The sequence below is a fragment of the Antrostomus carolinensis genome, unplaced genomic scaffold (genome assembly GCF_000700745.2).
Source record: "Antrostomus carolinensis isolate BGI_N321 unplaced genomic scaffold, ASM70074v2 scaffold11706, whole genome shotgun sequence".
Lineage (NCBI taxonomy): Eukaryota > Metazoa > Chordata > Aves > Caprimulgiformes > Caprimulgidae > Antrostomus > Antrostomus carolinensis.
The window spans coordinates 9,931-34,022 of record NW_010321230.1 but is presented as its reverse complement, the minus strand read 5'-3'; the positions used below and the strand labels follow the sequence as shown (position 1 = coordinate 34,022).

Sequence of the window (24,092 nt, the reverse complement as noted above, 5' to 3'; positions counted from 1 at the left end):
CAATTTTGCAATACTTTTCATTTTTATTTTTTTTTTTCCCCTGGGAATTATCCTGCTAAAAATGGTGCATTACCACGTAAGTTGGCCATAGTACCTCTGAAAATGCTCACTTTCAGACTTTTCAAAACAAGAATTTGGTGTCTCTTTGGAACTGAGATTTGCAGACTTCCTCCTGTATATCTCGAGTTGATGAGTTCTTTATCGCTTTGCCAGGGGTCATGGACTTTTGTATAATTCCATTGAAACCATCCATCCTCTGAAAGAATTTTGAGTACTTGAAATGGTACAGATGTCAAATTCGATGGATTACCAGCTTTAGCATTTGATACATAACAGTGATGCTGGGAGAAAGAGCTAAGGCTTAAAGGCTGTCTCTGGATTTAAGTAGCCTATTTAAACCATAAGACTGTGCTAATGTATTATTTATAAGGTTTGCTCCTTTACATTCCATTTTCCTCTCTGATTTTTGTCTTGTAGTGTTGTCCCTCAGACCACAGTAATACTGAACAACGACCGACAGAATTCGATTGTAGCCAAGATGGTTGGGCAGGAAGAACCATTGAGCAGAGCAGCGGATTCCCTGGAAAATATCCTTAGCAAGTTAGTAGCAGTTACAAGAATCTTCCCCCCTTTGTTCCCTCCTTTGACAGAGCAGTGTCAGTCTCTGCAGCAATCTGAAGTGGAAAATGAGGAATGTTCTAGGTAATAGTGGGGGGTAAAACATTGAACTGGTACTTGAATCTTTTATCAGGCTGACAGTTGTGCTTATGGAAATGCTGTGTCAGCAGTAAAGGGAAGAGCAGCGCTTCAATTCACTCCTGATGGGCAGAGAACACCTTGGAGGATGTGAGATTAGCTCAGTGTTAGCTGACAACGGACAGTGGAAAGAAAGAGTGCCCATAGCTACGTATTTTTTACATGGATGCATGATCACTTGGGAACATGCCAAGATCCTGCATTTAACCAACTGAAGAAAGAATATGCAGTAGCCCAGCAAGGCTTGTTAGAATTTGTACTGTCTAAAGCAACTTTTAAATTAAGTGGAACTGGAGATTCTAGGTAGAAAATGTTCTTAAATAATATGGTTTTATAATTATTTTTTTCTGTTTTGCACACTGGGCCAAGACTTTTCCACTGATGCAAATTTAGAAAGTGTGCATCTAAATTTTTTTTATTTCTTCTGCTATTTTCCTTCCATTTTATTTTGCTGGATAGCTCTTAGTTCTAAAGAGGAGTATGCTTGGTTAAAGGAGTATGCTTTTATAATACATTACATTTTGTCAATTACTGTTTTAATTCCCTTATAATGATACTATTCCTGATCAAGGATTGTATTTTCCCAAAGTCACATATTTTTCTTTTTCATAGTGCTGTTCCTGGACGTAGGCAGAACACCATAGTGGTGAAAGTCCCGGGGCATGACGACAGTCACAATGAAGATGGAGAGAGTGGCTCTGAGGCTAGTGATTCAGTTTCCAACAGTGGACAATTAGGAAGCCAGAGTATTGGGAACAATGTCACACTTATTACGCTGAACTCTGAAGGTATGCTGATCTAAGTGAAGTAAATGTGGTGGTGGAATGAACTAAAATTCAACTGGAAGCTTCATAGATCATATCATGGGTCCAGCCTTGAATTGTTGGGCAGTACAGCAAGCATCGGATAGGAGTGAATGAATCTGCATGAATCATTTGGTGGTTTGTTTCTTGGTTTTAATTCTTTTTCCTAGTTTTATAGGAAGAACAGATAATTAAAATTAGTTGTAAAATTTAAAAAGTATGCCCCACTATATCAGTGTAGCTTTTTATTTGAAACCCTTTAAATTTAAACACGTGCAACCTGCAGGATTTCCTGTCACCAAGTAAAAATATTGTTTCAGGAAAATAAATACCTTCTCTAGGAAAGAAAAATCTACTAGATTATCTCCTCTTGCAAATTATTAGGCCAGTCCACTTGTGTCATTCTTATGAATGTAAAATAGTTATTTTAGCAACTGTAAACAATTTTTATAAGGAAACCTATATTAAATACAGACTATTAACAGGATAGTGTGTAGTGCCAGATTTTTCTGAAAATTCTTCAGGTCTTGGACACAAATCAGAGGTAGTGAAGTCTAAACATTTTAAATTAGCCTTACAAAGGTATTCTATTTTATATGGTTCAAAATATTGAAATGAATTTTAGTTGCTATATTTTAATCAGAAAGAAGATGGGATAAGGAATACTGAGTTCTAGGTGAAAATAAGATGTGAAAACTTCGAAAGCCAGCCTACTGAAAATGTGATACACCGAAGATTGTTTCTGCAAATGCTGTTCTAAGGCCTGAACCTAGAAATCTTCAACTTTTATGGATACTCATACAGCATACACATTTCATAAAGAGCTTTTATGTTCTGTCCTGCATGTATGTTGTGATGCAGAGTTGCTTCTGAAGGATATTTCATTTTGAGTGAGTGGGGAGTTAAAGGAGTCTGAGGCTGTCTGAGGCATTCCTCTCAAAAAACAAAACAAAACAGATTACAGATAATGCTGATATTTTAATGTGAAAATACATATAAAACATACTCTTTTTGGAGTCTGTTAATATTTCATATAACTCTGCATCAACTATGCCAGGAACAAAGTTTCTAACATGAGGATGGTATTTGTTGTCTAATGCCCTTTTTGACTTGGTTGTTTGGCACAGATTTGCTCAGATAAATGTGATGTTGGCCTTTTATGCCATTGTTGTATATGTAAATTTTGAAGAAACGGCTAATCCATTAATGTCTTCAGATCTGATTTTCTTCAGACCTTTAGAACACTCATCCATTAAAAGTCTCTCTGAGATTGATGAATGCTTTGGAAATCAGATTAGTAGTCCCCCACACCTACCTCTTCTTGCCCTCGTGAAGATGAGAGAGGAGCGCTCGCACAGAAGGAATGCTAATCGAACTAGCCTGCAGTATGTCACAGAAATTAAATTATTAATAAAGGAAGTGATGAAGAATAATAGGTCTGTTGTGCAGACTCATTTTCTTCATCAGTAAATGGCAAAAATTACAGCACCCATCAGCTTGCTTTCATCGTCTGTGAAAGAATTCTGAGTGACTTCGAGTTGCTCAAAGGGATCTCAATTAATTGTAAGATACGAGAGGGTGGAGAATGGTGTAGTTCAGCCCTTACGCTCTGAGACTAAACAACAGGTTTTCAGTGCGACTCCCATCTGTCTTCATGTGTCCAGAAAGCAAAAATAAACTGTGTTTATAGTTGGGCTTTAGCTGACTTTGGATATGGCATTGACCTCTGGATATTTTCAGAATTTAGTTAATAGATTTATAGAAAGGCATTGCTTTCTCTCTGCTGCCTGTTTTCAAAGAGCATTTATTCATTTATGGTGGCTTAAAAAATATTAGTGCCATTGCCTTTCTATTCCTGAAAAATAATTACACAGAAGCATGGAGCCCAGTTCCAATAATCATCTAGAATAAGGACGGGGTTTTTTGCCACCTGAACACTGTGACTTTATTCCATCTTCAATTGTATATTACTCTTTTTGCATGTGCAGTAAGGCATGTTCCCTCTTTTCTTTGAGCAACAGTTTTTTTGATTCTTTCTTTTGCTTTTCAGAAAGCTGAAAATGCTCATCCATTTTAGAGATGCAATTAAAGGTCTGCAAAGTTTTAATTTTAAGATGTAGTATTTATGAACTGAAGGCACGTAGAGATACTGAATCTCTAATTTTTGTGAAATTTTGTGAATTTTTTCCAAATTTCACTTTGGAATAATTAATATCCTTTTATGTGGGGATGATACTAGAAATATCAACACCTGATATATCCATTGGACTGCAGTTCTAAGAGTGGTGTTCATAAAGTGATCTCACAGAATTCAGGATAAAACCTATCAAGAGTAGAATTGTTCAGTATTGAGTTACCACTGTAAAATGAAATTAAAATAGGCAAGAAGGCTTACCAGTAAGTGACTTACTATTTTTATTAATGTCATATTTTTGGCATAGAAAATGCTAAGTGTATCCTTATTCAGCCAGCTAAGATATAGTGATTTTTTAATTTAACTTGTAATTTTACCTCATAGATATTAATAACTGTCAAAAGTGATGAGTCTGTTGGTGTTTTGAATGCATGTTAAGAATGTGTCTTTTCCACTCTTAAGTTTGTTGGAGCCCAAGTGGATTCCCTTTCCAAGGGGAAATTAGAGAAGAACAGTTGGTCTGGATGTATGAACAGTAGTGTAAATTTATAACCATATGCTTTAGATGTAAAATTATTTTTCTACACATGGGAGGATAATTTAACACTAAGATGAAAGCTCAAAACTCTGTTCTACCAAACTTCTCTTTTAAGAAGATGTCTTCCTCCAGAAACACTGTTTGAAACAAATGAATGCCACTGATTCTCACAGAATTTAAATGGAGGAGGGACATCAACTTAAAACTGATTTAACTTTGGATCTTCAGTTTCTGGAGTTCTAGATTGGAACCTTCATTTAAATCCTAAGTAAAAAAAATATAAACATTTTTTTTTACTGTACTGAAACAAGGTAGTGAATGAAAAAGCCCAGATGTGACCCACTACTGACTTCACATTTGAGTAGAAGTGAAAAAGCAGAATGGTCTTAAAAACAGCAAACATACAAGCTACCAAATAAACGTGTGTCCAGGCTGCTCTGTTCTGGTAATTTAAACTGCTCAAGCAATGCTAAAATGTTAATTGTAAGCACTGTCTGCATGGTCTGATTGACTGAGCATCACCCATCTCTTTTCTGTTTATTTTTCTGATTCAGAAATAAATCCCCACCTTATATTTTTAACACAATTTGTTAAAGAGGTTTAAAAAGGTCCTCGCTTTAACCAAGAGTCATTCTTTCAAACCAGAAATCTTTTTGTTGTATAATTATCTTAGTTATAATCTTAAGTAAGAAGTTCTGATTTGGAACAGCTTTTGGAGAGCTCCTCTGATTAAATTGAACTATGTTGCCAGCTGTGACACTGCTCTTACTCATAGTGCACTTAACTACATAAATCAGTCTGGTAAACCTTTATTTTCTCTTTCTCTGTCTTTTGAAGCATCAAAGCTCTGTATGTAACTCACGGGTTGTGGTAGAAATGCAGCGAAGCAGTTTACACCAGGAAGTACACCTTTGTGTTTTCATATATAAACGTTTTCTTTCTGAAGTCTGGCTTTTAGAAATTTGAAGTTCCCAGCTGTTCCCATGTTTTTAGAAGTTTTTTTTTTTTATATCATCATTATTCTCTGAATACATGAGCGCGTCTGTTTTAGCAGAAATGTTTGCTGGAGGAAAGAAACCACCAAACATGAGTTATAGCATGACCTGTCAGATTTATAAACAAACCATTTTACTGTGCAAGTATCTAAGAATTTGGATAGAGGCTGGTTTTCTGAAAGGTTCTGGTGGATGAAACCAATATAAATAGAATGAAAGTTAATGTTTTTGCTGTGTTCTCCTGAGGCGCTGGATGGTTTTTCTTTAATCTGGAGGAAACTTGTCTTTAAAAATATGGAGAATTTTTCTTGTTCATTGTCCTCAATTTTTTTTTTCACCCCAGTATAGATGACACATCTTTCTCTTCTAATGGAGTAAGAAACAAACATTTATCACTAAGAAGTGTTTAAAGTAAACGTCAGCAATTGATAGATGTGTTTTTGCTCTCTTAGAAGTCCAGTTAATTGTGACATGAATGTGTTTTTACTGTAGTTTTGGAGTACAGCATACACTCAATCTAAACAAAGTTTATTTGTTGTGCTTTTTTTTTTACTTGAACTTTCTAATTAGGCTTAAACATGATGAGCAGTTGATTAATGAAGAACATTTTCAAAACATCATAATTTGGGTCTTATGTCTATGCATGTTATTTCTGTAATGAACTATTACAGATCTTCGGAAACTGTTATAAAAAACTTGTTTGTCCATTTGTGTTTGTGAGGATTTAGTTGTGATGAGTGTTAAGTGGTTTATAGTGCAGTGACTTTTATCCATCTGTTCAGCTGTGGTTGGAATGGAGTTGATATTTCTCTCAGGTGTATTGAAGCTGTGCAGAATTATGGGTCTTAAATGTTGTGGGCACCCTCCAACTTTGTACAGTTCGGTGTGTTATGCAAAGCAAAGGTAGCACAGGAAGAGATTTCATTAATTTCCCTGATACGGTTTTGGAGTGAGAGAACCATGAAGTTTTATATACTTAACATGCTGAATTTGGTTTTTTAATGGTTGGATGGGAGGTTGTGTGCTAAGTGATGTGATGGCCCTATTCTATCTTCAGTTTTCAGATATCATACTTGCACTTTCCAGGTGGTAATAGAAGGAAAAGTTATTTTGAGGAGACTTTTTCTGTGCTTTCCGGAATTCTTGTACATTTATGTAGGTCTATAGACTCTGCATTGGATCTCACCAGCCTAGAATGCTGCAGCTGATGTTTAGTGTCCCTCTTGCACAGAACATATTTCACAAATTGATTCTTTAGGCCTTCACATCTCTGAAGATATCGGTACTAGTTGATGACGTGGTCAGGTCTTGTGTGTAGTCTCTATTCACAAAAACTTTCATCCTAACTTTGTTGTGTTCTGTTGGATTTTGCTTTCCACTGAAAAAAAATACTGTGAAGAACGTTAGATCCACACGAGTTTTAAATTACAGAAGTTTTAAACCTATGACGTTAAGTACCTATATTGTTTTCTGACTTGAATGAATTCTCTAGTACTGGTATGTGACTGTAATCCTGTCAAGGGCTGGTTTTCAATTGACTAAGCTATAACCTGGCAACCGTATGTACTTCCATGCTCACCACAGATCTGTTAAAAAAAAATATTCTTTCTCAAATATATTTGTCTAAACTTTTTAACTGAAGAGTTTTAGCATTAGATGAAGAAAAGCAATTTGCAGTAACTATGAGCAAGTAAGTTTTGCTAAGAATGGCGAGTAGATTTTCAAATGATCAACACCTACAAGGAGCCTTTTATGTTCTTAATAGATGACAGTAACATCTGAGATGACAGTAACACTTTTTTGTCCAGGTTCCAGTTATCTCCAGTCTTATTTACTGGAAGGCCTCCTCTCTTCTCCAATTCAGAAAATTGGAACAAATATGATTTTCCAAACTTGGCATTTTAACTTGTCCTTTGCCGTCTCCCAGTCACTGTTTAGAGTTGCGCTGACTCCCTCAGCTGTAGACAACAGATTTCCTTGCTTGTAGTGTTTTCAGAGACTTTTATGCTTCCTTCCACTTCCTTGGAAGGAGATCCTCATAACTATATGTACATCACTGTCCATAATACTCATAAAATTATCTTTTCTCATGTGTTTACATAAAATTTAACAATATTTAAGATACCTTTCTTTCAAGATACTCTTTCTTTTGGTGATGTTTGCTATCTCAGTGTGTGTTGTCACCCGCTTGTCTCTCTGTAATCTACCTACACTTGGTTCTGATTTGAGTGCTGCACTCTTGGATTTATAGGAAATGAATGTGGCTGTTGCTTACTTGTGATTTCTCATTTGTTGGGTAAACTGCTTGGAATTCATGTATAAAAGATCACATTTAGCTCATAAAGAACTCTTTCTGATAAGTTTTGGGCTTGCACTAAATACCAGTTGCAGAATTTTTCATTAAGTACTATTTTACTAAGAAATGTGTGCAAACAGGAGAAAGCAAAGAATTGATAATATCCAAATAGATTTACTAATTGTTTTGATAAATTAGTTTTGCTGTGATCAGGCAGTTTTGTGTCTCCTCTGTAGGTGTTTTATTTTGAAAAACTTTACAAGGACTTCCTCTTCAGAAATTCACGTTAGAATACTAGTAAAAACATTTTACTTTTTTAGGCAGTTTGTGTACAGAAAAAAAAACCCCCAAACTTAAGCAGCTGCTTAAGTTTAGCTCAACAGATCTCCATTGTTGAATATTTACTCTTCAACTAAAGAATAAACTGTGTAAAGGCACTATGATTATTCTATACCTGCACGCCTCTCTAGGACATATGAGAGCATTATTTTGCTTCATACTAGATGCTGCTTTCAAGATACAAGGGCCTTCAAGATGCAAGGAATATTATAACAATACTCTTGTTACACATATTTAGTATATGGTAACATTTAAAATATTTAATCTGCGCCTTACTTTACAAACAAGAGGAACATCTGTTCCTAAAACATTAATGCACATTATGTTATCCTTTTAAATCTTTCACAATAGAGTTACTGTCCTATTTTTAATAAGGAAGGAAGGGGAAAAAAAAAATAGCAGGACCTCTCATCTTTGTGGTGTAAGAATGTCCTATTCAGCACTACTATGCTGCTTTAAAAGCAGATATTTTTTAAAATGTCTGTGCTAAAGCCAAGACTTTGAAAGTTTTAAGAAAGAAACACATTGTCCTTAGTATCCCCCAAGCATGTGAAATACTCTTGAACAGAACTCCGTGAAAGCTGTTTTTAAGTGATATAAATACAATGGCAAGATCCATTGATTTAGAATTTGGTTCGGTGAACTTTACACTTGATACAGTGACATATGATGTTTGGCTCCAGATGTGATAGTTTTGTATCATATCTGCTTTCTCTGCATTCCTTTTACTGCATTTTTGAGACTATTAAAAATAGAGAATTAGAAATGTAAACATGCATATTTTTTGAGAAGATAAAAGAAAACTGGTCTACATAGTGTGTTAATTAAAGGATGGATAATATTTTTCCAAGGAAAATGTAGTCACGTATTATCTCTTCAACTTTGCATCTGAAACAGTCATTTTACAATAATAGTATTAAATAGTGCTCAGAATTTGCTTTCCAAATGTGAATCCAAGCAGTTATTTGTACATGGCCCAGACTTATCTGTCCACAGGATTTTCCAGTTCACTGCAAGATCAAACCTCACATGTTACATGATCATTTGCAGCGCTGTGCTTTTCCTGCCAACCTCCTCATGACCAGATACAGACAATGAGAGTGAACTTTTAAATAGCAAATGTTTTGTACCTTAAACCAATATTATATCTAGCTGATGTGAAGACGCTGATGAGACATTTTAGTGACTTTTTAAAGTCAGAGAAAACTATAGAAATTGAATTGCTTTGATTTTTTTATATTTTTTTTGAGGGGGGAAGGCAGGGCAAAGAAATAATAGTTTCTTCCATGTATCTGTCACAGTGATGTTTGGAATTAATAATCTGATCTGCTCTATAAAGTTAAGTGTAACAGAGGCAATAAACAAGAAAGTGATCAAAATCTATATTAGAAATCTGATGGGTTTAAAAAGCCCTGTAAGTTCATGGATTTTAATCTTCTAATTTTTTTCTGGATTTATTTTTTTTAGCTGATCGTTTTAAATTACAGATGATCGCATAGTCCTTATTTTCTACTTCTTTTGAATAAATTCCCTGGCTTTCCATGAGTCATAAAGTAAGCACATCTCCTCTTTCTCTCATGGATTTAACCATATACTAAAACTAGGGACTTATTTTTAACAAACAAGTAATCTCACTGATGTTATGCTGAGACTTCTGTGCACACCAGAGTATTTGCTGGGATGAGTACACTTTGGTACTGCATACCCATGTGTGTTCTTTTGTGCTGTGTGTTGTCTATCAGACAACTAAAGAAACCATGAGCACAGGATTTATTTTCAGAATATCTTGCATACCATTATTTTATATAAAATACATATTTCAGAGTATCTCATACTCATACTCATCTCCTCTTGGGCTTCGAAGTTAACTGGAAAGAACTATGTCCCCAGTAGCCAAATCCTTTGTGCTGTACAGAAGATTATACCTGGAGCATGAAATTCTTTTCTTTCTTTTATATCTACATAACAATTAAACCTTTTTTTTCCCCCCCTCATGAGAATAGTCAGGCGAAAAACTCCAGTTCCATGTCCAGGGTTTCTGCTCTGTGTGGCTGTGTGTGTGTTTTGTACACTTCATTGTGCCAGGAATCCCAGCGTCTTAACTGCTTTTTGTGGTGGGAGGAGGTTTTGGTGAATGTCACTTTAAAATTAGTTCCTTAACCTTTCTTCTAGCACAAGCTTTAAATCATGTTGCTATATTTGTTAGTTAACATATAGCGTGATTGTTCTTTACGTTTAATTGTTTTTAGTTAATAAAGTCAGTGCTCTGTAGTCTCTTGTCAGTTAATCGCTACCCCTGTGAACTCTTGCAGGGGCAAAGGACTCAGGGTCATGGACAGAAATTTATTTAAAAAGACTATGTTGAATCTTCTACACATGAGCCAAAATATTATTTCATTTCTTTAGAAATAGGAGTTTATTTTTGTAGGTTAGGACATTTTTTTTGGTTAAGGTTAATTCATCTTTCTGCCTTTGTCCTGCTGCTACCAGTCATTTTTGCTTTGCTGCAAATGCCAGATTTGCACCCAACCTTGTTAGTAAAATAAATACAACTACTCAGAATAATGAAACATGTTAATTCAAGTGTTTATGTGGGCAGGTGTTTCCTTTTGTTTTTCCTTGTTTTAAAGGAGTGACTGACAGCACCTAACCAGAGAGCAGAGCCAAGCTTTGCTTCTAGTCTGACTGCTAATGCTGCCCTGTCAAACTAGGGGAGTGTATCCCCATGGAAGGACGTGAGGTAACAGTTAAATGTCTGTCATCTCCCTGGGCGGGAAAATACAGACATCAAGAGTGAGCCTGAAAGCTGCAGTGACTCTTGTCTGGTTTTTCTTCTCTTGACATAGGTTTTCTTGATCCTAACCTTAAAGCTTTCTCCTCGTGTTTCCATAGAAATGATTGTTTGCAGAGTGGCCCCAGCCGCCTCTCGTCTTCCCGCACGTGCCTGCTGAAACAGAGGAGCGGTCAGCTGTGTTGTGAGATAAAAGAAATGGACTTAATGCAATAAAAAAAGATTTGGAAACAGCAGTGAAAAGCAAACTAGTTCTGGATTGAGTAGAATGGAGATAAAGGCAAATTTTCTGATCTCTAAAAGAAAAAAAAAAACACATTGAAGAGGAGCTAGAAATTAGTCTGTCTGTCATTGAAACGAGCTTCTGAGTACAGAGGAGAAATCAGATAAAAATGTCAGGGCTTTTAACACTGGAAGTAGAAATGGTCAAGAGACGCTTCTCTGATGATATAATATATTTTGTGTAAAGAAACTCAAGGAAGTACCTTTCCACATAGCACACAAAATGCATTCAAAATGCAGCAAGGCCATTAGGAAATATAACGAACGAGAAATATTTCAGGGCAAAACGAGAAGGGTGCATGATTAACTGAGTTACAGATGAGTGTGTGCATTTATGCTTCATTATTTTTAAGAATAATGTGTTCTTTGATGGTATTCTTCCTCAGCCCTTCATGTGTTATTTGTGTCCTGGTAGTCTTTAAGGAGTAGAAGCAGCTCTGTGTGGTTGTACGGTGCCCAGTGGAGTCCTGACTCAATATCTGGCTGTTGCAATGTATGTACTAAATAACCTGACTCATCCAGATTCTATCTAGATTTTACATATAATGTCTGATAATACACCTAAAGAACCATTTCAGTAAGAATAAAACGATGTTAGGAGTGCTGGGAGCTTCAAATGATGCAGCTTTAATCAATAGTATTTATGTACTTAATTGTTCAGGGAGAACTTCCATTAAACTCCCAGTCTTTTTTTTCCCTTCTTTCCTTATTCAGCCTGTCTTCTCCCACACCACTTGTTCACAGCACTTCTCTCTCCCTCATAACTGGCACTGTACTTCCTCTTTTCACCATTTTTTTTTCCTGATTTGCCAATGTCATATTTGCTTTATGCAATAAAGTGCCAGATGTGTTGGCAGGCTGGTAGGAATTATTTTTATATACGATAAGGAATAGTTTAGCTTTTGTGCCCTCAAGTAGCTGCAGTGAGACAGTAGAGTCACGGTTAACTTTAGTCATCCAAGTTCCACTTAATGCAAAATGATTATAAAGCAAATTATCTTTTGCTCTTGAAGCTTTTAAAGCAAGAGGAAAATGCAAGAGATAATTTAATGTGGGGCTTGTGTTCATAGGTCAGAATAACAAGATAGTGTCTTTTTTCCAGGCTGTTAAAAATAAAAGAACAGTTGCATGTGGTAAAAACAGTATGTTCTGGACTCTGTGCCAGTAAGAAAAAAAAAAAAAGGTTAAAAAAATTTAAAAAAAGACTATTTTGCAAATTGAAAAAAAAAAAAAAAGCTTTGGTTCATGTAGCTCACTAACATTTCTTAAACAAGGCTGCAGGTGAAAGGTGTTCCATAAACAGGAATAACTCTTAAATCTAATAGTAATTCTGTGAACTAGTAAGGAAATAAGATTTTGATAGGATGTAGAATCATTTACTCAGGCTTCCTAGAATTTATTTGAAAAACTTTCAGATTTAGGCAGAGATGTTTTTACTGTGCCAGCTCTGCCCAAACTTTTATAGAACAGTTAATTTATCTTCAGGAACAGACTGTTGTTTTTCCTGATAATGTTAAACAGACTTGTGGTGAGGCCAGACACAGTGGTATTCAAAACAAGTTATAATTATTTTGAACCACCTTATTTTTCAGATGGCACCTGGTCCTCTGAGCAGAAACCAGCTAATGTGCCCTTTTATGTAGTTCAGGATAAAAAGTAAGGTTCAAATTTAAAAATAATAATAATAATAAAATATATATATAAATTGTGAGTATATAAAAATATCTTAAGAACAGAGCATTAAGTTTTTGATTTAAACAGAAAAAAGTTTGAGGGACTAGCTGCAACACACATCAGCAATAAATATTTTCCCTTACAAATTATTATAGTTGATACTCTGATGTTTAGAATGATATCTGAGTGTTGCATAATCTAACATTTGCTTCACAGTGTCATTATTCATTGCAATAAACTTGCATCTGACATGTGGTATGACTCAACCCAAAGGTCATGTTCAAGAAGTGTTTTTTAGTGTTTGAGTTGCTTTTATGTTATATTTTATTGCATACTTTTGGCTTGTAGTCTAGTAACATGCAGGCTGTTTAACCTTATGGCAGTACTTGGAAATAAAGATGCTGCTTGTTCAGGGTCCTGTTCAATGTGAAAAGGTTACGTTCATCTGTCTGAACTCTGTCATCCTGTTTTGTGACTAAAAGGGTTATGGAAACCAGGAATTTGTGACTTTGTATATACCATGAAACTCTACTTTAAAGGAATTAATGAAAGATAAATCAGAAATGAATGACTTGTTCATGTTTTTACCATTCTGAAGGTGTGTGAAACAACAATGAAATACTATAAAGCTCTAGTGTGGAAGGGCTGAGTGAGATTCCTCAGACAGGAAGCTTTGTGTTACTCCACAAAGTTGAGCAAACAGAAATAAAATCCAAATGGTCTGTGTCAGTGAACATTGAAATAGTACTGGAATGTTGTTCTATTCAATTCCAATTAGCATTGTCAGGATTTGTACTGGAAAATCTGTTTTTATCTGTAATGAGAGTCTCATCCTTATGTTCTGTGTTGCATCTTCCACTTCAGTAGGGATTGGTCATCCTTATGAGTTCTGTTCTAGTTTCTGGTTAGTCTTGAATTCACTAACTTTTGGCATTGTCTGCAAAGATTAATTTCAAGTGAGGGCTTAGTATTCCTCTTAAAATTAATAAGCTTTTTTCCTGCCAAACTGAGAGACTGGGACAGAAATAAAAAAGCTTCTTTATATACAAAATGTGTGTGTCTACACGAGAGAAGTTAGGTGTAGTTCTGCTGCTGCTGACCTTATACTCGAAAAGAAAGGAAGATCCACGTGGCAGATGATTAGTGATTGATTAATTATCTTTATGCTGGGCCTGTTCCTTGGTGAACTGTGTGTTTAGGAAATAACGTAGACCACTGACCTGTTAATTTGAAGAAAGACCAAAATTTTGATTGGGATCTTTGGCTACATTTTGAGTGATTGTCATGGCTTGAAATACGCTTTTTAAGTGATTAAATAAGTTACTATTCACTATTGTTTATGGTTTCTTAAATTTATAATCTTGCTTAGACTCATCTTAATCTGATGTTTTGGGGAAAAATATGGTTCAAAGCTGTTAGCTTCTTGACTTTAGCTGTACTTAAGGAATATTAACGGGTTGTAGTAACCTTCATTTTTAGGGGATGACTAACTTGATGAATGAGAACTCTGTGACTATAATGTGTTTTCAGCTCTTGGCCTCTAGTATGAGACACTTCAAAAAGAGATCTGAGAGCAAGTTAGACATCGGGACCAATTACACCAGTTCTTCATGTAGGCCAGAACATTAATGGCAATAACTTTTGGTCACCATTGGTGTGGATTTGAGAATAACTTTTTATCTCTAGCAAATCTTGTGAGCCTATTAGTTATGCTAAAATTTAAACTAGTTTATGGAGAGTACAAAGAAAACTGGAAGGGCTCACAAGAACTTAAGAAATGTTGACTGTAACTCGAACCTGACTGTTTCATTCTGTGCCACAACTAGAATTTCCACAATCTCTGTTTTTAGAGGATTACCCCAATGGGACATGGCTTGGAGATGAAAATAATCCTGAGATGCGAGTCCGTTGCCCCATCACCCCTGCTGACATGCTGCACATCAGCACCAACTGCCGCACAGCCGAGAAGATGGCACTGACATTGCTTGATTATCTCTTCCATCGGGAAATTCAAGCCATCTCCAACCTTTCTGGCCAGGGGAAGCATGGGAAGAAGCAACTTGATCCTCTCATGATTTATGGAATTCGCTGTGAGTATAGTACTGAAACTTTTGAATTTATTCTGTGGAGATATGTGGAGGTGAGACAGAAACTGTCTACTACTTGCAGTTAAACTGCCTTTTTTAAGAATGGGGTATGTATTGGTGTTGCCAGACAGATGTTTTGATAGCTTTTGTTTATGAAGGAATCCTAATGGACTGGTTTAATTTAGTTTGTTGTGGGTGTTCACCAGAAATTCTTCAATCTTGAAATCTGAATTCAGATTTCTTTGCAGCTACCAGCTGTGAGCGCACCAAGTGTAGTTACTATCAGAGAAATATTACTTTCTCAGATGATGGAACAAATAATAAATTACACACATTTAAATTTTGTTCAAGTGTTCAAAACAGTATGGTCTTGAATCTTAGTTTTTTACTTCCTATTTATGTGTATTATTTCAAAAGATTTGGCTGCATTCAGATGGAAGAAATTTGCAATCTCTACTAAAGGAGAGATTAAGTATCATAAAGTCTGGATTCGTAACAGGAATGTGTGTGATGCTAATGTACTTCTGTCTGCTCGGGTGTGCTTGAGTCTTTCAGTTATTAAAGCAATTTTGCAGTAATGAACAGATATTACTTTTATCAAAGATGCAATTTAAAAGGAATCAAAAGTGTTTTGCCTATAAAATATAGTATGCATAGCCACTAGCTTTAAGTGAAAAGAAGAATCTGGACGTGTGCATCTTGTTCACGTAGAGCAAGGGCATATAGAGAAAAGTAGGTGTAGCCACTGGTTTTGAGTGAAGAAGAATCTAGACATGTGCATCTTGCTAAAATACGCTGACTTCTAGTAGGAAATTACACAGTGAATACTTGGAGGACAGCCACGTCTGTTCCATGCCCTGTGGTGTAAATATTTTCTAGCAGAGGAGATGGGCAAAGGCCTCTCAAACAACCAAGCATCTGACACAAGTGTTACAGCTCTTGTGTGATACCTTCGCTATGCTTATAAAGAGGAAACACGTTTAAAAGTTAGCACAGAATCAAGAGAGAGTCTAAAAATGACCAACTTGAGTGATTGACTAGATTTTAATGTACCAGTAGATCTCGCTGTTAAAAGATTCTTTATAGTCACATCTTATGTAGGTCACCAATGGATTAGTTGAGTGGGAGTAATTTGTTATACTAGAGTGTTTTGTATGCAGTTGCCAAATTGAAATGCCAGTTAAGGCTTAAGAACGTAGCCAGAGAGAGCTTATTTTCAATAGTGTTTGAAGAATTTGATGTTTTGTTTTATGCTTCTGTTAGGGCAATGCGATAGTTACGTGGAAGAAAATGTGAAGAATATTTGATGATGAGACTGCTGTGTTTTCTTTACACTGAACTGAGCTGAGGAAAAACAGTCCTATTGATCTGCTTTTGTTTCTAGTAATTTACTGGCTATCTGGGGGAAATTAATAGGCAAAACTAACAAATTCAGCTTGCTGCATTAGGTCAATTTTTGTCTCGTTACATACCCAAAGCAGAAGACTTTGTGGTTCTACTGCAAATATACTAAATATGTATTTTTAAGGGAGATTATGATTCAAAGTAATTTTGATCTCCCAAAGCTATTGATCTCATCAATGTATATGACCTTCTTCTATTGTGTTTTTAAATCTTAGATAGATTTTTTTTTTTGTTGACAATAGTTTCTAGAACCATGAAGAAATGAACAGCCTTCTTCCCTTGTTCCAATGTCAGAGCAAATCACTAGCAACCCTTTTCCCCATCCCTTAAATCTGTTGAGCGCAAATCAAATGAGTGAGTTGATAACTGTTTGTGTAGGAAGAAGAGGTTTTAGAAAATGTGAGTATGGGGAAGGAATGTGCTCATGTGACTGAATGCTCAAGCTAGGGATTATGTCATTTCTATGAGGCATTCTGACCGTGAAGAAATTGGATCATAGAAGTGATCCCTGCAGCTGGAAAAGGTCTGCGATGGCAGAAATGTAACAGCAGTGGATCAGAAGCAGCAGTGTTCTGAATGATGGGCACAGGAACTGCTGTCTGTGTCTTGCCATAAGCATGATCTGGAAGATTTGAGATCCAGGTATCTGAAACATAACTTTATTTCTTCTTCACATTGACTAGTGTGTTGCTGTCTTTTGAGAACCAGTCCAGAACAAACCAGGGATTGTGTATACCTTCTGGAAAAGTGAATCCAACCAGAGTTTGCTTTTTTGGGTACCTAAATATTAATGGTTATTGAGATTTGCCCAAGGAAGTTGTGGATGCCCCCTCCCTGGAAGTATTTAAGGCCAGGCTGGATGAGGCTTTGAGCAACCTGGTCTAGTGGAAGGTGTCCCTGCTGATGGCAGGGGGGTTGGGACTGGATGATCTTTAAGGTCTCTTCCTTAAAGTCTATGATTTGCTGTCAGCAATGACAAAGAATCCATGCTGTGGCAACAAATGAAGAAAATGCGTGTGAACCTGATGAAGTGGCAAAATTAATAGTAACAACATTGGTCCAGAAATGGTGACTTCATGTGATAACCTAGTATGTCATCATTGTGAATAATTAAGTTGAAATGAAATTTGATTTCAGTAGCCTAAATTTGCTATGATGTGAATGAGCATATGCAGAACTCATGACTTTCAAGGATGAGACTCTGACCATGGTGAGTTCAGTGGCAGAACTCCTGTTGGGTTCAGCTGCGCCACGATTTCATCCCTAATATTTAGCAGAGAGGTGCTGGGAGGAGCCCTGCCATACCCAGGGCTGTTGCTTTACCAGTCCACAGACCATCTGGTTTTTACTGGTGAAGTGTTGTTCCGTAAAAACTACCAAAAACTGAGCGCAGTGCTAGCATGGGAACTAAATTAGGTTGTTGTTCTAATACTGTGGTTTGCTTCTGCTCTGAGCAGTAATACGTTGATGCATTATTTGAAACTTAAATGAAAAATCTAATGTCATCAGCCTTGCATTTGCCAATCACAGCTAGAAAAGCTCAAGCCAATATAAAGACTTTTATTTTTCCTTTAGTTTCAAGTTTCTTCAAGTTTGTCAGTGGAAAGATATTCCTTCCTTTTTCTAGAAGAAAAAGAAAACACCAACCAAATCTGTATTTAATAAAGAGAATATTTTGTATAATATGCAGAAACTATAGAAAATTAAGAGATGTATGTTTATTAAAAATTCTTGATATACTACATAAGGTTTACCGCAAGAGAGATGAAAGTTTATCTTTGGAAGTATAAATTTTCACTTGTGGTATAAATTGGCTTGTGGGGTGGCAGTGGTACTGAAGAGAGTTTTTGGGCAAGAAACCAAAATGACTTAAACACACTATATGTCATTAAGTAGCTCATTACTTCAGCCCTCCTAAAAATGTAGACATTTTCTGGTGAAATATGATATAAGAACATCCGCAGTTGTAATTTTCTTTGTGTAACAGAAAATACAGGTTTAGCTCTTTTGAGATTTTATAGCCATCTCCACAGATGAGTTTGAAAAAACAGATTTCCAAATTCAGGGTTTTGCCTTTACCAGAAACTTTATAACACAAAGGATGGTTTTATGTATCGTCTTGGAAACTATTGAGAGGGGATTTCTGAAGTTCATAAAAGAAAAGTTATCAATAGTTCTTATTCTTTAAAATAATCTGAGTCATTAAATGAAAACAAAATAACCTTAGTTATTTCCTGTGTGTGTAACTTCATTAGTGTGTAATTTCTGTGCAAGCCTCTTGCATCTGCAGATGTGTCTTTGCCGGCTCTTGCCAATCATTTTTTAACATATTTGCCAGTTTTGTCTGATTATGACATGAGAATAGAAGATCAGTACCTACAAATTAAATGCAGAGCAAGTGGTTGGTCAGAGGAAGGAGATACAAATTCACTAATTGCATTAAGGGGAACCTGTGCCCTTAGTTGGGTTGTATTATTGAACACCAGAAATCTTTTTGGCTCCATCCAGTCGTCTATTGATCAGGGAACTATTTTTGCACATTGGAATAACTCTCATCCCTGTCATTTAAATAACAGAGCAGAAAAGTGTTATCTGAAAGTACTTCATGATAGAGCCTGTTTTTTAACTATGTGGTAAATGGTGTGTATTCTGTTTCAAATGGCACATAACTCTACTTTTTAAGATGCAATTAAAAATGTAGAATGGAAAGAAATCGGTAATAAATCTTGGGGTTTCTATTGTGTGAAAATATTGCTGCTAGTAAAGATGGGACCCCTTTTCTACTCTGCTAGTTGAAAGAGATGTTAGTAGATTTGGATAGAAGAATGAAACAGAGCTGTGTCCTCTTCAAAGGGCTGTTCAAATAGTATTAAGCTTTACAAAATTAATTGACACAATAGTGCTTGAGAAGCAAGTTTAATAGGCAGCACCTTTGACTCCTGCATGTCAGTTAGATCAGTGTATGTATTTATGGAGATGGATATTCCTGCACATAACCCAAAAATAATGCAGGTTGGGCCAGTTAAGGCAACTTGTGACTTGTCAGATTGCTGTAAATCACGACTGTTTCAGCTTCTCATTTGCTTTTAATGAAGATTTTGATCTTAATAGCAATGCAAGATAAACAAGTGTACCACACTTCTCTTTCCTAAGCATTCTCATGCTTTTAAATACTGGAGGAAGGAGAGTAAGCTGCTTCTCATAGACCAACAGTTAGCTCTAGTGTTTCTCACCAGTGGATGTGTTTTAGGAGATACTGCAGACTGTTGCTATTAAATAGAATGTTTAATATAAATAATCATTACAGTTACTGAAGATGTATACAATAAATACAGAATCTATTTAGTATTTTCTATTTATTCATTTTTCCCCTTTAAAAAAGCCTTTTTTAGTGCTGTATTTTTATCAACTATACCTTTTTTTCCTTTTATATCCTTTTCTCCACCCTAATCTGTATACTTATTTTGCACTCTCTCTGTCTTCTTTTCATTTCCTCTTTATAATTCTGTGCTTTGTGTGTCTCATTTCTGAATATCATACTGGTCACTAACTGCCAGAGTGTATAGCATGTATACGGTGGTTTAAAAACAGTGTTACACCTAGATGCAACAGAGATCACCACAACTCTTGGTTTTCAGCAATTGTAAACATGCATCTAGACCTTGGATTCCATCAGGAGACTGTTGGAGAACTTCAAGAAAAATTAAAACTTTTTCAAATTGCCATTTTTGTCCTTCTCTTTAATATTTCATCAGCACTAGAAACTGATGAATTTCTGTAACTTGGATTGTTGTGACTACATTGCTAATTGTTGTTTCAGTCCATTCCCCTTGCCAGACCAGCTAACTCAGGCATCAGTCATGCTCTGGATACTCCAGAGGATTTGTGGGGGAAGAGGAATGGGTTAGTGGCAGTGCTCAAGCTAGTAATTTGTTGAGGATCTCTTGATGTTTTGTGTTTAACCCGTGCTTCTCTTTCTTCATTATATAGGACATTAACTCATCTTCCAAGCTATAGTAGTCTGAAAAGAAGTTATGTGGTTTGTATCCGCATGGATGAGCTAATCTTGTGGTCCCTGGAGATATTTTTTACCAACATTTTCTTCTCCTAGTAATAAATGCCATGGACTGTAGCTCTTTGGAAATAAAAATTTGCTTCAGTCTGTTCCTTTGAGGACTGTGGTGTTATCAGATGCTGTAGTGCATTTCTCCTCAACTGCCAGATCATGGCTTTAGAGGTAGGACACGCTTCATTTGACAGTTTGAAGGGTTGAGTATAAGCAGAGAAGAATTTGCCCAGTTCCACAGCATCATCCCTGTGGCAGATGGGGGAGTTGAAGCAGGTTCTCCTGACCTCTACTCTGAATTTTACCAAGTGGACCACCTCCATCTGACAGTGTCAGAAACACTGGGTTGTGGTTCATTCTGAAGTCCATGAGAATGGTGACTGTTACGGGCAGAACTTGGGAAGAGAGGAGGGAGAGTTTGCAGAGGTGTTGAAGTATCTCATGCTCAAGAAGAGAGGGAGAAGCAAGTTCTGAGAGTTCAGCACATCTTTAAATGGAAAGAAGAAAGCATTTCTGTTGTCTTTTTCTCATATCCAAAAAGCATTATAACTTTTTTAAATTTATTACAGCACTCTTGGGAAAGACCTTGTGCTGCTTTTTGCAAACATGTTGTCTTCCTTAGAGCTGCAAAAGCCTGGCTTCAGTTCCAAATAGCTGCTTCTTTGTGAATCAATTAAACGCTGCCACACGGAGGGAAGTGATAACCTCTTTTGAGGCTAGGCGAGAAGATAATGTGAGAACCCATTGAGTTTATCTCAGCACCACAGTTCTCATAAATGGCATCAATGCTGGCGCTTGCTTACTGACTTTATGCAAGCGCTGTAATTTAATGCTGGCTGTTGTTTTCTTCTTTCCTGGGCACTTATGTTTTTTTTTCCAATTACTTTCCTGGCCAGTTACTATTTAATAAACTGAAATAAAGGCAGCAATTTGAGGAAATAAAATAAATTGTTGGCAGCGTGTTTTCTCTCTCCTTCTCATACTTCTCTTGTTCTTGTATTATGCAAGCGATGAATTTAATTTTCCATTCTTGAATGTAAGCAGCTGCTTAGTCTGTCAGTCGCAACTGTGACTGCATGTAACTCGCTGGTGCGTGATGTGCTGTCACGTGTTTGTGAGTTCGTAGGCTCTACAGAAAGAAGGAAACTAATGCATTAGGTCACTTGGACCATCTCTTTCCAGCCAACGCATGGTTGTTCCATCCTGTCAATACTTTTCTGCTTTGGCCCAGACTTATTTAAAGTACGTGCTGAAGTGTGCTGGTCCTCGTTTCTTGAGAGGTAGCTAAAAACATTTGGATAAGTCTGTGAGCGTAAAAGCAGTCTTCCAATACCTGAAGGGGCCTACAAGAAAGCTGGGGAGGGACTTTTCATAAGGGCAGTTAATGACAAAACAAGGGGAAATGGGTTTAAGCTGAAAGAGGGGAGGTTTAGATGAGATATTAGGAAGAAGTTCTTCACTGTGAGAGTGGTCAGACACTGGAACAGGTTGCCCAAGGAAGCTGTGGATGCCCCCTCCCTGGAAGTGTTGAAGGCCAGGCTGGATGAGGCTTTGAGCAACCTGGTCTAGTGGAAGGTGTCCCTGCTGCTGGCAGGGGGGTTGGAACTGGATGAGCTTTAAGGTCCCTTCCAATCCAAACCAGTCTGTGATTCAGGAGTGTATAATGGAAAAAGGGGCATGTTGTGTAATTTGTAAGAAAGATGTGCTCATTGTGAAACTTACTGGGACAAATCTGAGAACTTAATTGAAGGAGTGCTTTTTTTTTTTCTAATGAAAATCAAGGAGTCTTGCATGGCTTTCAGAAGTCTTTGCATATTCATGTATTAACAAGCTCTGAACCCCGATGTCAGCAAGAATTATTGGATCATTTATAATCAATGTGTTGAGTGTGATGTCCAAGGATCATCTTTATCAATACTGAAGTTCCATGTGAGTGATGAAGTTACAAGTGAAACAGAGGACTCTTTGTGTCGTGGTTGTACTGATCACTGTTTTATTTGGGCTGATTCCTCCATACGTGGAACTTCTCCAGTGTTAAGACTGTCTGGAGCATAATTACTCCAGGGTGCAGCAGTGGTGTCCCTTTAGGACCTAATTCAGAAGGATACAGAGTGTGCTTTACTCTCACCATCTGTAGAGGAAGCTGGTTGTTACCCGGTATCACTCAGGCTTAGTCCCTGTGTAAATAAAATATCTTAATGAACTTTAAATGGACTCCAGACAAGAAATATTTTATTTACTATTGAGGGCCTATAAATGACAAAATTGAACTTTTACAGTGTGGTTTTAGAAGACATGAAGAATCTTCTTTAAGAATACTTAAGAAAGTATTTGATCCCTGACATTTTTGAGAGGCAAAGCAGCTCAGCCACCAAACGCAGACTGATCAGCGTGAAAATAATGTACATTTCATCTGGAAAAGGCATTGCTGCATGCAAGGAGAGCTGTGATTTCCCAAAATCTCATAAACGGAATTCCAGAAAGTTGCGTAGCTTTTCCTTTCCTGGCTTTGAACTTTCTTTTCTCTATTTCACAAGGGTTAAAAAGTGAAGAGATGCCTCAAGCTGACTACAAGTAAAATGTAAATAAATTCCCGCAGCGTTGGGGTTTCTGTCGTGCCAGTCCTTTCCAAACCCTCAAGCTCCTTCGGAAGGGGGGAGAAATTTTCGTTGTTGATTCAGAAGGGAGTTTTTCTTGGCGTCACGTGTTGGTGGCGTTTGCCATCCAGATGGGCTCCCGCGGCACTGCGGTGAGGGCTTATGTAACGAGATGTCTTGGGAAGGGGGTGCTTAAAGCAACAACCCTCTTTTTTTTTTCTCCATCGGTTCTGTCAGATCACATTGTGCTGCTGTGTAAAAGACAAACAGCTGGTTAATCAACTTCTCTGTGAAATCATGGCTATCAAAAATGACCTGATGTGTGGTTATTGGCAGTGGCTCCTTAACATCAGAAGCATTTATTTCAATCAAGTGTTATTGCTTCAATTGAGGTGATTCCATTTGTTTTGAGCATCAGCCTTTGAGTTCAAACAGTAAGTTGATCCTTTGGCAATAAACACATCACAACAATACTTAGATCTGTTCCATTCCAAAACAGAATGACAGGAACACTGGGATTGTTTCTTCCAGGGACTAAAAGAAATAACAAGATCTTTGCATGCTGCCTGGGTTCATAAATGAATGCTCTGACATTTTGAATGTGCAAAACTAAAAGGTAAATTTAACTGAAGACTTAAAAGCATGATATCCTGGAAGTGCATTTTTATTATGCAAAAAGAAGGTAATTCATATCATGAGCACATTAGTTATTTTATTTGGAAGGAGATTATTAGTGGCCGGGGAAGTTGAACAAGCGTTGGGGTCTTTAGGTCCTGATCATAATGAAAAGCCATTTCAGATGAAAATGCTTGTGCAGGCTATAAGGAATGCTATCACTGCAGTTTTTAACTCTACAGCTATAGCTGTATGAAGTGTGCAATTTTGCTTTTGTACTGAGACCCAAATATTACATGAATATATGTATTTTGGGAGAAAACGAAATGTAGATCATCTCTTTTTTCAAAGTATCCTGTTTTATTTGCTGAGTCTTTGGATTTTTGCAAGATGTTTTTTTTTTTTTTTTTTAGAGCAAGCAATGTGTTTTCTTTTAAAAATGGGGGGAAAAAATAGAAGCAAATGGATGTAATTTGTCCAGTACCATCGTAGTGGAGTACCTCTCGTGTAACTCGTGAACTGTAGCAAGTCTGTAGTAGATGCCATGAAGACTTTTATGTTTTCAGATTGTAAAACCTTTGATTTGATCAGGAATTATTTTCTTGTGGGGTTGATTGATTCATTTAATCGGTTAAGACACTTAGTGTTTTTGATAATTACACTCTGGTTGTTAAACAGTTATATTTACGCAGCTGTTGATGTTCTGTCACCGTCA

The 24,092-nt window shown here is 36.7% G+C and overlaps 1 protein-coding gene across 1 annotated transcript in view; it reads left to right on the top strand.

The window, feature by feature from the left end:
• Positions 1 to 24,092, top strand: part of BANP (BTG3 associated nuclear protein) — a gene marked incomplete at its 3' end in the record, with an annotated part of 53,533 nt that overhangs the window by 20,923 nt on the left and 8,518 nt on the right. The window contains exons 4-6 of the mRNA XM_010169863.1: positions 478 to 600; positions 1,369 to 1,544; positions 14,459 to 14,698. Of these exons, the coding sequence (XP_010168165.1) occupies positions 478 to 600; positions 1,369 to 1,544; positions 14,459 to 14,698 (539 nt within the window). The remainder of the gene's footprint in view (positions 1 to 477; positions 601 to 1,368; positions 1,545 to 14,458; positions 14,699 to 24,092) is intronic.